Source organism: Panthera tigris, chromosome B3 (genome assembly GCF_018350195.1).
Source record: "Panthera tigris isolate Pti1 chromosome B3, P.tigris_Pti1_mat1.1, whole genome shotgun sequence".
Lineage (NCBI taxonomy): Eukaryota > Metazoa > Chordata > Mammalia > Carnivora > Felidae > Panthera > Panthera tigris.
Genome location: NC_056665.1, coordinates 112,862,521 through 112,878,189, shown reverse-complemented (window position 1 = coordinate 112,878,189; position 15,669 = coordinate 112,862,521). Strand labels below are relative to the sequence as shown.

At 43.6% G+C, this 15,669-nt stretch overlaps 1 protein-coding gene across 5 annotated transcripts in view; it reads right to left on the bottom strand.

The window, feature by feature from the left end:
- The window catches only part of PLEKHH1 (pleckstrin homology, MyTH4 and FERM domain containing H1), a 52,496-nt gene that overhangs the window by 30,746 nt on the left and 6,081 nt on the right, over positions 1-15,669 (bottom strand). For 4 of the 5 annotated variants that reach the window (XM_042989953.1, XM_042989955.1, XM_042989956.1 and 1 more), the window contains exon 2: positions 14,059-14,217. In XM_042989953.1, the coding sequence (XP_042845887.1) occupies positions 14,059-14,184 (126 nt within the window). In that variant the 5' untranslated portion in view covers positions 14,185-14,217. Of the gene's footprint in view, positions 1-14,058; positions 14,218-14,807; positions 14,847-15,669 lie in introns of those variants that run through there. The other variant, XM_042989954.1, reaches the window with a different exon arrangement.

Sequence of the window (15,669 nt, the reverse complement as noted above, 5' to 3'; positions counted from 1 at the left end):
GGGGCAGCCATGTCCCACATCGTTCTTCAGGAAGCAGTGCTGCCCTCAGCCCTCAGTCTCCTCAGCGCCAAGTCCCAGGCAGTACCGGCTCGCCACATGCCTGGCATGGAACGTGCTCCCACGTGAGACCCCACCATGTCAGCAGTAAGAGAATGTTCCTTTCCAGCCAAGGATAGCTCACTGGCTGGGGAAAAATATTTATCCCTTATCAAGGACACCTTGGACTATAAATGGCATTTATAGGTATCACCTTATTTGACTTCTTTAATCTTAAACAGAGAAACTCAAGACACATTTAAAAAAATTCCACCTTACTACCAGTAGAGGCATGCCATTCAAGTCCGAGGACCTCAGCAATTCTGGAATCTTATGCCAACTGGCCCAAGCGAAAGGACCTCCATATGTAGGCTCATCAGGGACCAGCTGTAAGCTGAAGGCTAAGGAGATGCTAACAAGCCCACATCATCTCTGCAGCTTCACAAGCTCATGGTAAGTGGAGCATGGGCTGGAATTCAGCTCCCATCCTTCCTTGGTCAGGGCTCCGCCATGCACTAGACCATGTACACCATCACACAAAGGCTCTGCAGAAGCGTCACACATCCGACTCACCCTATCAGGAGCCACCTGCTGCCTTGTGCTGTGGCCCAATAAAGTCACCTGCTTCCTTCCCCACCCTGCCTTGCCCTCAGGCAACACGTATGCATTAAACATACACTAGAGACTTAACAGACCAGCCCTATCCTCCGGAAGGCTGTACAGACCTCATCTTCCAAGCTCCAGGCCAGCCCTTGCCCACCTCATCTCTGCAGATCTAGCCTTTTCTCCAGCTACTCAACCTTCTCTCTTTGGCCTTGACCCTGGCTTGATATTTACCAGCAAACTGAGCAATTAATCCCTTCTCTCTTTCCCAATCTCTTGTCTGCTCAAGAGAAATTCTGCCTTCCATTCTTGATTAAAGGATGGAAGAGAAGGAGCCCCCCCCCCGGTTGGTGCTGGGCAGTGAAAGGAAAGTTCCCTGGCAGTGGTTTATGTTTGAGAACCTGGGGCACCTCTTTTCACAGGGCAGCCTTTCCTTACCCATTTTTTCCTTTTTCTTGAGATTGGGGTGATAGAGATGCTTTCAGAAAGGATCTGAGTATCCCAAGTACAACTCAAGATTTACAACCCATGGGACAAAAATGCCCCTTGGACTTCCAATGGACAGGACCACCTCTGATAGGCATTCGTGTGCTCAGGCCAAGGATGCCTACATCTCTTCTTTCCTTCCTCTCCTGGGCTTAATAATCATGAACAAGGGGTGCCTGGGTAACTCAGTTAGTTGAGTGTCTAACTCTTGATTTTGGCTCAGGTCATAATCCCAGGGTCACGGGATCGAGCCCTGTGTTGGGATCCATGCTGAGCATGGAGACTGCTTAAGATTCTTCCTCTCCCTCTTTCCCTCTCCCCTACTTGCACTCTCTCTCTCTCTCTCTCTCTCTCTTAAAAAAAAAAAAAAAAAAAAGATCAAGCCTCTTGACTCAAGCCTGAAAGAGTGGACTGGTCCTTGCCAGATGCAGGCATCAGTCAGAGTCAGGTGGCCTTTGCAAAATCAAACAGGGGAACCTGGGTGGCTCAGTCAGTTGAGTGCCCAATTTCGGCTCAGGTCAAGATCTCACAGTTCATGAGTGTGAACCCCACATCAGGCTTGCTGATGTCAGTGCAGAGCCCACTTTGGATCCTATCTCTGTCTCTCTCTGCCCTTCCCCCGCTCACACTCTCTAAATAAATAAATAAACATTCAAAATCAAATAGTCCCTAGAGCCTGTGTTACAAGAATCCCTTGACCTTCAAACGTTTCTTTGCAATTATAGAGAAGATAACAGCATAGCATAAACTGATATTATGGTTATAGGGGTGGTTGCCCCCAGAGCAACAAGAATTCTATTTGGTCAGGGAAGTGTACAATGACACACAGCAGTGGCCCCCCGTGGCTAGGTTAGTACTATATATCCCATCCCTCTTTGGCACCAGACCTGACTAGGCCAGATTCTCTGTCCCTAGGAATCTGACATCTGGGATTGAGGAATCAGAGAAAAGAGGCAGGGGCTGCACAAGAGACTGTGCACAAAATTCATTAAGTCATGATTGTTAGGCAATTATTTTAGTTCTGTGAGCTGTCCCAGGATCCCCCAAATAAATTCCATTTGCTGAAGCTAGCCAGAGTTGAAGTTTTGGCCCACCTTAGAAGCAACTCTAATATAGTCGCTGGGAGCATTTAATTTTTTAAAGAATATAATGAAGGGCACCTGACTGGCTCAGTAAGTAGAGCATGGGACTCTTGATCTTGGTGTCGTGAGTTCGAGTCCACATTGGATATAGAGATTACTTAATAAAATAAAATAAAAAACGGGGCACCTGGGTGGCTCAGCTGGTTAAGTGTCCGACTCTTGGTTTGGGCTCAGGTCATGATTTCATGGTTTGTGAGTTCGAGTCCTGCATCAGGCTCTGCACTGATAGTGCAAAGCCTGCTAGGGATTCTCATTCTCTGTCCCTTTCTCCCTCCCTCCCTCTCTTTCTCAAAATAAACAAACTGAAAAAAAACTATAATAAAATAAAATAAAAATACAATGAAATATTGAATGGGAAGGCTTTGGATTCTTGACAAGTTTCCTAGATTAATCTTCAGCTGGACCATTCTGATCTAACATCTGCTTTGTAGCTCAGAACACATAGGATTTCTATAGGAAATGATCTCTCATATCCATAACCTTCTCTAACAACGGTCTGATATTTTCAAATTTCATTCAAGAGAAAAACCTGTCTTCCTATTTTATAGATGGAGAAACCAAGGTAGAGTGAAGAACAGAATTGTACTGGAGTCCTACCTCCCAGCTGGGCATTTCCATTTGGGTCAAGAGTGGTCAATGACACTGGTCAGAGCCAGAAATCACTCTGTTATTGACAACAAGGTGAGCATTTTTCCCCTCAAGATTTTACTACCAGACATCCCCTTAAAGTATGCTATCGCTGAAGCAAATGGAAAGGAAGGCACCTTGCAGAGCCTGGGGTCTCCTCCCATTCTCGGGCTGGCTGCCACAGGGTCCCCATATTGCTACAGACTCTCAGCTGTTCTTACCTTCCTGGCTGGGAAACTCAAAACTCAAAGCATTTGGTATTCATCTTTATGCTGGAGCATTTTTTTTTCTTCTAAAACTAATGTTTGAACATTGAAAACATTTTGAACATCTGGAACTTTTTAAAGAGTAGAGTATAACGATCCATGTATCTATCACTATGCTCCAACAATTACCAACAACCTGCCATCTTTGTTTGAAAAGAATGTTTTTTAAAATTTTTAACATTTGTTTATTTTTGAGAGAGACATAGAGAGAGAGAGAGAGAGAGAGAGCGAGCATGTGTGCAAATGGGAGAAGGGCATAGAGAGAGGGAGACAGAGGATCTGAAGCAAGCTCTGTGTTATCAGTGCAGAGCCTGATGTGGGGCTTGAACTCATGAACCCATGAGATCATGACCTGAGCCAAAATCAAGAGTTGGCCATTTAACCAACTGAGCCACCCAGGCATCCCAAAAAGAATATTTTTAACATTATGTTTCCCTGTTTTTACGAAAGCATATTCTCTCCACTGCCACAGGAATACTCCAGGTGTGTCTATGCTGGAACGTCATTCTTAGAGTATTCAAACTTCATTTAATGCCAGCATCAATACTTTTCACAATGGCAGACTGTTCTTTAAGCTTGCTAAATAAGTGGGGCCACCACTTATTTAGGTTCTATTTCTATCAGAGGGTTCCCCAGGACCGTGTCCTCAGCTGTCCTTTTAGTTTGTGGGCCTGGGGTGATCCACCAGCCAAGTAGGTGTCAGGTTTGGGCGGCTGACTTTTAGTGCTTTTTAGGCGGATCCACTTTCACCAGCTGTGACTGGCACATGAGACTCATAAATAAGCTGCTCTGATACTGGCTGCAGCAACCCGATGAAATGCACTTGGCAGCAACCTGGTACTTAATCCCCGTGTCCACAGCTCCTTGTTATACTCATGATGCTGTGAAATGGCAGCCCCATGGCAGTGAGACCAGTAGGCACTCGCATGAGCTCCCAACACAATCCTGAGCTGTGGCCTGAGCCAAGAGCTGGGCCATGCTGGTGCTCAGCTATCCCTTTGAAAAGGGGGTTCAACCTTCTTACCACTGCTTTGCACCCACTGGAGAGATTGGGACGGGGCTAGCACTAAGGGTTGGACCTGACTGGCTCTGCCATGGTGTGCCTTTAGGTAAGTTCCTTAACAGCTCTGTGCCTCAGTTTCCTCACCAGGAAAAAAAAAAGAGTAATGACTCTCCACCTCCTAGGGTTGTTGGGAATATTACACGAGATGCCTCATTTAAAGCTCACGTGCACAACTTGCCACTTACTGAGCAGTTTACAGTTAGCTATTTGTTGGTTTTTTGTACACAGAGAAGACACTTAGAATCAGGGAGACCAGTTTGCCTGGGACAGTCTGGTGTTCACCTGTTGTCCCAGAATAATTAGTAGCAGAGCCTTCTTTTCTGTCTCCAAAGTGTCCTGGGTTAGATGATAAATTATATGGCTCTCCTACTTATGATCCATCTACAGCGAGAATGGCTTTAAGCCAGAGGTTGCTAACTACTAGCCTACAGGGTGTTTTGCCTACAGTGTTAGGAGCATTTAGCTGACACGGATATAACTAAACAAGGCCACTTGCTGTGTGTCTGGCACTGGTTTAAGCACTTTACATGTATCAACTCATTTAATCTTCTTCACAATAGGCAGGGGCAGGCACTACTATTATCACTGTTGTATAGATAAGGAAACTGATGCACAAGGGTTGGGTAACTCAGCTGACAGGTCCCATGGCTAAGAGGGAGAGCCAGGATTCAAACTCAGGAGGGTTGGCTCCAGAATCTGTTGCACTGTTGGCCACTGTACCTCTCACATACAAATCTCATATGTCAGGTGAAAACTGAGATTCCACAATACAATCCCTGGCTTCCAGCTTCCCTTGAAAACTCAGCTCTGACATGCTAGGGTTACATTTTCTTACAGCAATAAGTGGCTTCTTCCTCCAGCTCTAGCATGTTCCCTTGAATTCTCCCTAGAACCCATCTGGCTCACATAAGTTGCCTGCAAGCACGTGAGTAGCAACCCCCAGTTTTAGCTATTAATTGTTATCTGTAATCAAACATAATGGCTTTCAACTGTACTTTTTTTATTAGGTCTTTCCTTCAGTGAAAATCATATGCTTAGTCCCCAAAATATAAAATATAGGACCATGGGGCTGTCCTGGTGTCTGACTATAGAAAAGGCAGGAGAGGGGCACCTGGGTGGCTCAGTTAAGCACCTGATTTCAGCTCAGGTCATGATCTCAGGGTTCGTGAGTTCAAGCACCACCTCAGGCTCTGGGCTGACACCTCAGAGCCTGGAGCCTGCATCCAATTCGGTGTTTCCCTCTTTCTCTGCCCCTCCTCTGCTTGAGCTCTGTGTGTCCCTCTCTCTCAAAAATAAATAAACATTAAGAAAAGAAAGAAAGAAAAGAAAGAAAGAAAGAAAGAAAGAAAGAGAGAGAGAGAGAGAGAAAGGGCAATGAGTCTTCTCTGTCAGTTCCACTGCTCCTTTGGGGCACATCGGGCTCAAGGTGTCCACTAGAAGGACAGCTGAATGAGGTCGAGGCAAGGCTGTGGCAAGAGTTCATGGCTGTAGATCTCAGACTTTCAGGGGGGTCAGGACCCACATGGAGCTTACTCTAAGCAGATTCCTAGGCCTTGCCCACAGAGGTTTTTAGTTGGGTAGCCTAAGATTTTCTTTCTGAGCACATTCCTGGGTCCGTGCCCCAGAAATCTCAGCTGATACTCATGCAGGTGGCATAGAGACCACACTCTGAAAAAACACTAGACTGGCCACAGACAGCAAAGCAAAGCTGATCCTTCAGGGATACATCCAGGGCCAAGTCCCCATCAGCACAGGGCTTCTCAAATAGCTTTACAGAGGAGTACAGAGCTCTATCAATATATGGCTCCAGAAAAAATACAGAAAAAATGGGTTAGGAGAATAAACAGCCTCTCTCTCTCTTTACTCAGATACACACACACATATGAGCTCGTATACAGTGAATAAAAGTTCTAGAAGGTATCTGCTCCCAAAGCAAATTGGATCTGTCAGCTAAGGCCAATGCTGTGATGGCTTTATGCAGACTTCAACAAATTTCCACCTAGTCCTGACAGCACTACAGGTACCCTCCTTTTACAGTACTTGGGCTTTTTGTAAATTCTGAGGTATTTAAAGATCTGTTTTTCTGGGCTCTGTGTTCTATCCATACATTGGGAAGCTGATGCCTACACAGAATTGCCACCTCTGTATAATCCATGGTCTGAGGGGGGAGGAGCAACAGTCATTGTTCTTTTGTTTCAGAGGACTGAACTGAACCATTTGTATGTTCAAAAAAAAGTCCTGAACTAAATTTGTGGTATATAAATGTAAAACTCAGTGCATTTCAAAATCTTGGTTGTAGTAGGGGATTCTAGAAAATAGGAAGTGCACAGGATCCCACTGGAATGGGTCTTGGGAAAAGTTGCTTCAGTTAAAAATATTCAAGCTAAGAGGCGCCAGGGTGGCTCATGGCTCAGTCTGTTAAGCATCTGGTTCTTCATTTTGTCTCAAGTCATAATCTCACTGTGGGATCAAGCCTGGGGATGGGCTCTGTGCTGACAGTGGGAGCCTGCTTGGGATTCTCTCTCGGCCCCTCCCCCATCACACTTGCCCTCTCTCAAAATAAATAAATAAATAAATATTAAAAAATACATATTCAAGCTAAAAATGAGAGATGTTTCATTACATTACTTCTTTTCAATAAATCCACTGAAATCCCTTTTGGAAGCAGACAGAGTAAATTAAAAGTTTAAAACCTGTGTTAGTTCTAATACTGATGCCATGTTTTTTCATAGTAATTACTACTGTGGATAGCTTGTCTGAGGACAGTTATTACATTCCCACGTTTGTGATGGAATAACTGAAGCACAAGTTTAAGCAAGGATGAAAAAAAAATTCAAGAGGCTTTCATATCCATCTATAAAGCCTCCTAGAACAGTATCAAAAGTTTTAAATTGATCTGAACAGCCTTTATGACTTCTTCAGCATACTAAGGAAGAGAGCAAGGCAGCAGGGGGAAGGGCTCCCAGGGAACAGAGCATGATGTGAACTCCAAGACATCAGCCATTCCCTCAACTCCTATACTGGACAGGAAATGAACCCACAATTCACCTGGCTCCAGAATGCCTGGCCCTGGCAGTCTGGGTGTCCATGGCAATGGCAAACCAGACCTGGTGAAGCGTTAATAGCAGAAATAAGGTCTGATACTGTTTCTTCTTCCCATCTTCCATTTCCTCTCTCACCCTTAGGTGAGGGATTATGTGGTAGTCTTGACATCTTTTCTTTAAAAATTTTTTTTGCTTTTTAACACAGATCATTCCATGTCCAGAATGGCAATTCTGCAAGAGGGAGGCAGGTGTGAGCAGGCTGTGGGGTGGGGAAAGAGGAAGGGCATGTTTCCAAGCCTTAGCAGCCAGTGGGCAGTATCTGATCCCAGGAAGGGCTGGACCCCTGGGAAGCACCCAGGTTTGGCTTGCCCTGCACGACCAGCAGTGAGCAATTGCATGGCCAGTGGTCATCCAGGCAGTGCAAGCCCCATGGGTGGGTGAGTTGCGCATAGAGGTGGAGGGGACGGGTGAGTGAGAGGGCTGGTCAGAGGGACCCAGCTGACCTGGCTCACCCGGTGTAGGTGGGTACTGGTGATGATTAACTAGTAAGCTCTAAGAGCAGTGACAGAGATAGGACCGAGATCAGGGCTTGGCCCCAGCCCCAGCTCTCCTGAGAAGCCTGAGTCATCTCTTCCTGATCTGAAACTTACCTTGACGTACTGGGGAAAATCTCTAAGTGAACTGTTGAACCTGTCCTGTTGGTTTGGAGATGAATGTAGGTGACAGGCACAGCCCCGGCATTGAGCAACATGGTGTTTATGGCTTTAAGGTTTCCTGCCAAAAGGTCTGGTGTCAGGCTAATGTCTCAGTACTCTTCTGTACTTAATTCTTCCAGCCTGTGATCCCTAGTCAAGATTTCTTTCTCTCTCTTCCCCCCACACCTCAGTCTCTTCTGCCCTGTGTCTGCATGCTTCCCTTTCTTTACCCAAGTCACACTCTGAGCTCCCAACCTTTTATGGAAGGGCATTCTGGCTACATGACAATCAAAGGCAGCCTGGAAGAGAAGATGGGGCCAATCTTATGATCTTATGAAAGTTCAACCTACCCAGACCCAAGGGGCTGTGGAGAGAGGTGTATCTGGATATATTTAAGGACCCTGGGGAATAGAGGAGGAAGGCACTTTAACACATTTTTTATCATGTAATAGTTCAGGAAACACATAGAGAATAACATTTTAAAATATGTATCCACCATTCAGCTTTATCAAATCTTAATTTCTGTCATATATGCTTCTGATGTCTTTAAGAAACGGGCCCCTACAGAGTGGTACATAAAGCTCCCGTCTGCTTTTCCCAGATTTCACTCCTCCCCTTCTAGCATCTACCCCACACTTGGTTGTATTTACATTTTACCTCATTTGATATACCCCTAAACAACAAGCTTTAGGTTTTAAAACTTTATATAAACCATATTATTCTATATACATTCTCCTGATCTTTTCTGTTCAGTGTTGGTTTTTGAGATTGGTTAATCTTACATATGTAGCTCACTTGACTCATTTTTATTATTTTAATATTTTTTGAGAGACAGAGATAGAGAGATGGAGAATCTTAAAAACAAATTTTTTTTTTTAACATTTATTCATTCCTGAGAGACAGAGAGAGACAGAGCATGAGCAGGAGAGGGGCAGAGAGAGAGGGAGACAGAATCCAAAGCAGACACCAGGCTCCGAGCTGTCAGCACAGAGTCTGACACGAGGCTTGAACTCACAAACCGTGAGATCATGACCTGAGCCGAAGTCGGCCACTCAACCAACTGAGCCACCCAGGCACCCCAAGAGAGAGAGAATCTTAAGGAGGCTCCACACTCAGCACGGAATCTGGGATCATGACCCAAACTGAAATCAAGAGTCAGATGCTCAACCGACTGAGCCACCCAGGCGTCCCTCACTTGATTCATTTTTAACGGCAATGTCGTATTCCATTGTACAAACACACTCAATATACTTAAACACCTCCCTGTTGACAGACATTTAGGATATTCCCAATTTTTCATATAGCAATGCTAAATTCTTGTATATAAAAAGATTTCTTTTTTTTTTAATTCTTTTTTAATGTTTATTTATTTTTGAGAGAGAGAGAGACAGAGCATGAGCAGGGGAGGGGCAGAGAGAGCAGGCTGCAGGCTCTGAACTGACAGCACAGAGCCCGATGCGGGGCTTGAACTCACAGACCGTGAGATCATGACCTGAGCTAAAGTCGGAGGCTCAACCGACCGAGCTACCCAGGTGCCCCAAAAGATTTCTTATATATGTCTCCTTATGACTGATACATTTGGATTTATTTCTACCATTGCATTTTGTGCTATTTACTCCATTTTTTTAAAATACTCTTTTCATTTTCTTCCCAGCCTGGATTTAATAGACTTTATTACATTTCCCTACTCTACTGATAAGTTATATACTCTATTTCTACTTATTACCATTATTATAGACTTAAATTTCAGACTTACAGACTGCTACATGTTCCCCAGTACCTGTTCTCCTCTCTCTCTCATACAAATAACAGCCTCCAACTTTCAACAGAGCACGTAGTTCTCCAGAATAAAGACTACGCTTTCCAATCTTCCCTGCTGCTGGGTACAACCATGTGAATGAGTTTTGATCAATGGGATATGAGGAGAAGCAATGAATGGAACCTTCGGGTCACCACTAAAAGGGACGGGTTTGGAATATGGACATCATGGTGAACCCTCCTCTTCAAACCTACAGCAGATGTCACCCTAGAATTATACAGCTCATGTCTGGAATGTTACACGAGAGGGAAATAAACATCTGTTGGGTTTAAGCCATTGTGACCTTGGGTTCTTTCTTACAGCAGCTGAATTATAATCTAGCTAATACAGTAAGCATGGGTTTTTTAAAAAATTTATACTGCTTAGACTCATTCTGCTTCCCAAATCTGAGGCTTCACATCTTTCAACAAGTTTGTGAGTTTTTAGAGGCGCCTGGGTGGCCCAGTTGGTTGAGCATCCAACTCTTGATTTCAGCTCAGGTCCTCATCTCACAGTCAAGGGATCAAGCCCCCACAGTGGGTTCCATGCTGACAGTGCAGAGCCTGCTTGGGATTCTCTTACTCTTCATCTCTCTCTCAGCCCCTAGCCCACTTGTGCACACATTCATTCTCTCTCTCAAAATAAATATATATTTTTTTAAGTTTGGGAATTTTTAAACCATTATCTCTTTGAGTAATGTTCTCCTTCATTCTCTTCTCCACCTCTGGAACTTTATAGGATCTTGTCATTCTAACATCCGTGTCTCAGTCTCCGTGCCTTTATCTCTCTGGGCTCCATTCTGGATGACTTCCTCAGGTCCACCTTTCCATTCATTAAGCTTGTCTCAATGGTGCCTAATCTGACATTTAATTTATCTATTGAACATTTAGTTATACAATGAAAACATTTTTTGCTTCTAGCAGTTCTATTTCGTTCTTTTTCAAGTCTACCTACCTAATCTTTTTGAATAGCGTCTTATTCTTGCCTTTTGTGTTCAATCACTTCATTACATCTTCAACAATTTGAAGGAATTCAATTTTATTCAATAATATTGAAGGAACTTGCCAACAGCTCCTTATTTGAAGTTCTTGAGGGACCTAGTCTACTTGTTTGTTGTGTATGGGGACTCTAACTCAGTAAAAATTATTCTCTCAAGTATTTAGTCATTTTGGATCATATATTCATCTTTATCATGGCTTTTTGCCTGTGAGGATCCTGTATAATCTGGGTTGAGGTTTTGTTTCTCCAGAGAGGTTCTGTGTCTGTATCTAGGGTCCTAGGGGTATCACTGGCCCAGAACTTAAGGTTCCTAATCCACACAAATAATATAAATTCTAATATTAAACCAATACCATCATCAGGTTCTCAGGGCGTACTTTCCTTTTGCTTTTTGTTTTTTGTGCCCAGAGCCTTGGCTAAGTCTGAGAAACTTTTCTGTCATCTTCCTGTCTTGGTAGATGATTTTCTTTTCCTTATCTTTTTATATTATTTTGACAGTCCTGACTTTATTTTTTTTTAAGTTTACTTATTTATTTTGAGAGAGAGAGATAGAGAGAGAATGTGACCTTGGGAGGGGCTGAGAGAGAGAGAGAGAGAGAGAGAGAGAATCCCAAGCAGGCCCCGTGCTATCAGCACAGAGCCTGACTCACAGCTGATCCCACAAACCATGAGATCATGACTAAGCTGAAGTCAAGAGGCAGATGCTTAACCAACTGAGCCACCCAGGTGCCCCGACAGTACTGACTTTACATGAAAGTTTCAGTTTCAGCTCCAGCTTCCAACTGACCAGACCTCATCCCTGTCTCCACAGATGCTAAAACTCAAACCTCAAACCTTTCATTACTACAGGGAGGCCAGCCACATAGCCCGTCCCACTCAGCTGTCAGAGTTGAATACCACTTGGGTTCTACTTCATTTCGCTGGCTGAGGATTCCTCCTACTCTTCTCAGTGCATGGCTCTGCACGGAGAAAAATATTTTAAATATTTAATATAGTATTTCTAGGTGTTTCATAGCAGTCTTTCTTAAAGGTTATTTTGTGGTCCATATCACTAGAAACAGAAGTCTCTTCCCTCTGAGATGTGTTTTAGACCAGCTGGAGGATCCTTACTTATCTTTTCCTTCCCTCCTACCCCTCCCCAGTCACATATCCTAAGGCAATGTTCTCAGACTTTACAGTGTACAAAACTAATTTCTGGGAGCTTGTTAAACATGCAGATTATGAGCAGCATCCCTAGGATACCTGGATCAGGAGGACTGGGGTGGGGCCCAGGAATGCACACGCTTAATAAGTGCTCCAGATTTCTGGCCTGGATAGTCCCACGACCACCCTTTGAGAACTACTATCTAAAGCCCATTTCCCTTTACCTGAGATGGCTGAATTCTACCCTTTCTCTTGGCAGTATCTGAACCATATCCATAGGAACCCTGCTGGTCTCTGTTTCGCAAAGCCTGAACTAGTAGACAGCAATGCCAACAGACCCAAAGTTCACAACTTCTAATCCAGGCTAGTCGAGGGCCATTACCCTCAGCAGTGGAAATGCAGGGGAAACGCCAATAACTTGTCTTCCTGGACTCCAGGTTGTGGGGCTATCATAAAACAGGCCTTTTACCCAGGCTTTACTAATAAAGACCTCAACATTACTTGGAAAGAGGTGGACTCATTTTTACTTTTGTACTATGAAGGAAGGGTTGGCTCAGGAGATGGATAATGTAAGCAAAACTAGAAAGAAAAGAGTTGATTCAAGATAGATAGATAGATAGACAGACATAGATATAGATAGATAGATAGATAGATAGATAGATAGATTTTTTTTTTTTAGTACAGGACTCTACTCTCCAGACAGGTTATGCTCCAAAATGCCTCTGAAAGTCAGGTGTTTAGACTGTCTCTTCCCACAGAAACATTACAAATGGTTGTCAGTTTCCCAGACCAGCCCATCCACACCTGTAAAGATAATAATCGTTCCCATTTAAGACCTATTCCATGCCAGAACCTTTATATGTGTGACCTGATACAAATCTCAAAATAACTGTGAAAGGCAGACATTTGTGTCCCTGCCTTAGAGGTGAAGGGACTTGCTCAGGGTCACACAGCATAGCTAGTAAGTGGCAGAGCCAGGTGGATCTGGCTCCAAAATCTGTGTCCTTGTCACTAGAAAATCAGGCTGCCTTTCATAGCTTGTCTGCTTAATACAGGGTGAACAGTAAAACATCGTCCCTTCTTCCCCACACTGAGAAAGAAATATTAAGGGAATAACAGAACTTCCACTACAGCCAGTTGACTCAAGAGGTAATGGAGGACCAAGATGTCTATCATTTCTCTGGACCAGGAGAGAATGCATGATGATAGCTTAGTAAATTGCTTTGATTTGGGCTTAAAAAAGAAGTAACTATCTTAGATTTCATTCTGCATGTGTGGAGGGCATCTTATTAAAAGTTCACCTTCTTGTTGGGGCGCCTGGGTGGCCCAGTCGGTTAAGTGGCCGACTTCGGCTCAGGTCATGATCTCACAGTCCGTGAGTTCGAGCCCCGCGTCGGGCTCTGTGCTGACAGCTCAGAGCCTGGAGCCTGTTTCGGATTCTGTGTCTCCCTCTCTCTGACCCTCCCCCGTTCATGCTCTGTCTCTCTCTGTCTCAAAAATAAATAAACGTTTAAAAAAAATTAAAAAAAAAAAAAAAAAGTTCACCTTCTTGCAATGAGTAGTAAATAGGCCCTAGGGATCTAATGCACAGTATAGTGAATACAGACAAGAGTACTGTATTATAGTCATCAAACTTGCTAGGAAACTGGAACTTCATTATTCCAACCCCTAAAAAGAAATGGCAATTACATAATGTGATAAAAGTGCTAATTACCACTACAAAGACAGCCACATTGCAAAATATAAATGTATCAGATTAACATGTGGTGTACCTTAAATTATATAATGTTATATGTCAAATATACTTCAATTAAAAATTAATTAATTAAGGGGCACCTGGGTGGCTCAGTAGGTTAAGCGTCTGACTTCGGCTCGGGTCATGATCTCACAGTTCATGAGTTTGAGTCCGGTGTCAGGCTCTGTGCTGACAGCTCAGAGCCTGGAGCCTGCTTTGGATCCTGTGTCTCCGTGTCTCTCTGCCCCTCCCCTGTTTGTGCTCTCTCTCTCTCTCTCAAAAATAAATAAAAATATTTTTAAAAATTAAAACAAAATTAATTAATACCTAGAAAAAAGAAAGTTTACCTTCTCTAACTCTCCCTAACTCCTGCCCTAGCGGACACAGACCTCTGAGATGAGGTTAGGTCTCCAGGACTCACCTTGTCAGCCAGCAGCTCCCTGATCTTGCTGGCCTGCAGGCGGAACCGGAAGAGCTGGGTTTCCAAGGCCAGGCAGCGCTTCTGCCAGTCTACGCTGGCTCGGGTCTCCACCTTGAGTTCTGCCATGATGGAATCCACTTCTGGCTACTCCAGGGAGCCCTGAGAACCAGCACACAGCAAGAGGAGAAGATCAAGAAGTGTGTGAGGAGGAGGGTAGAGAATACAGGGCTACGGGCTGTGAGTTAGTCATTGCTCTCCCTGCGTCCCATTGTCACCTTTCTTAGCTCAATGTGTCCTGTTCCAACGTAAGTTAGCTGGGCAAACTCAGGAAATCACGAAATGTGAGAAACTGTAAGGAGAATTGGGCCTCATCTGTGTTTCATTCAATTATCCATTTAACAAATATGTATCCATTCAATAGACATTTATATGCCAGACACCCTTCTAGGCACTGGAGATGCAAAGGTAAATAAAAGAGGCCCCCTTATCTTTGAGTTTTCCAGGGAACTCAGGAAAATCTAAGAGAGAATGTAGTCACAATTGCTAATCGATATGCAGATAAATGGGAACAGGGAAATGGGGTAGGCTATGGGAGAGGGATAAAGAGGGGACGATGTTTAGGGAAGGCTTAAAGTGAGTGACAGATTCATTTGAGATCATATAGCTAACTGGAGGCAGAACCCTGATTTCCAGTTTATTACTGATTCTACTACATGTATATAATGTTATTTATTGATTTATTTATTTACTTTTAACAAATCGTAATTCTGCATTCCATCCTTCCTTGGATCCATCTATTCATTCTTTCTTTCAAGTAGGTTCCACACCCAGTGTGGGGCTTGAACTCACGACCCAGAGATCAAGAGTTGCATGCTTCACTGAACCAGCCAGGCACCCCCACTCGGAGATTTTTGATGAGAAAAAATGGAATGAAAATCCAAAGCTTTGCATGTCCTTGACAATTTCCTATTTAGTTGGGATTCTGTCAGTTGTCATCGAATCATCCTCCTCTGAAACAGATTCTCACTCTAAGTTCTAAAATATAAACCAAAAAAATTGGTAGACATTTTGCTGTAACCTCTGGAGAATGCCACAAGTCTTTGGGAAACAATGATACAAATTCAGACACCTATAATATCGCCAGTCAGGGGAATTTATCCAGATGTCTCTTGGATAAATTTTAGAGAAGACAACTGGTTGGGGATGAGAAAATGAAGCAGCATGTATGAGTATGCACGAGAGAGGACACAAGCAGAGTGAACACAGGGGAGAGATGGGCTGGAAAACATACCTGCCATCAGAACTTTTAAAATCCTCCCTGCTACTAATAATTACACTTGGCCACCAGCATAAATTTGGTCTGTCCCAAACCATGACACATGATTACTCTAGTATTAAGATGATTTTTAAGGAATGACTTATTTTTTTAGGTTGATAATATTTTTAAAATGTGATCTGTCAGAGATACATAAGACTTACAGGTGAAATGATATAATGTCGGGGGGTTAGCAGTGGTCTAGGAAGGAAATACATGAAATCAGATTTATCAAAATATTTCCAAGTTTTGAAGCTGGGTAATAGGTACATGGGAGTTCTTTATACTGGCCTTTT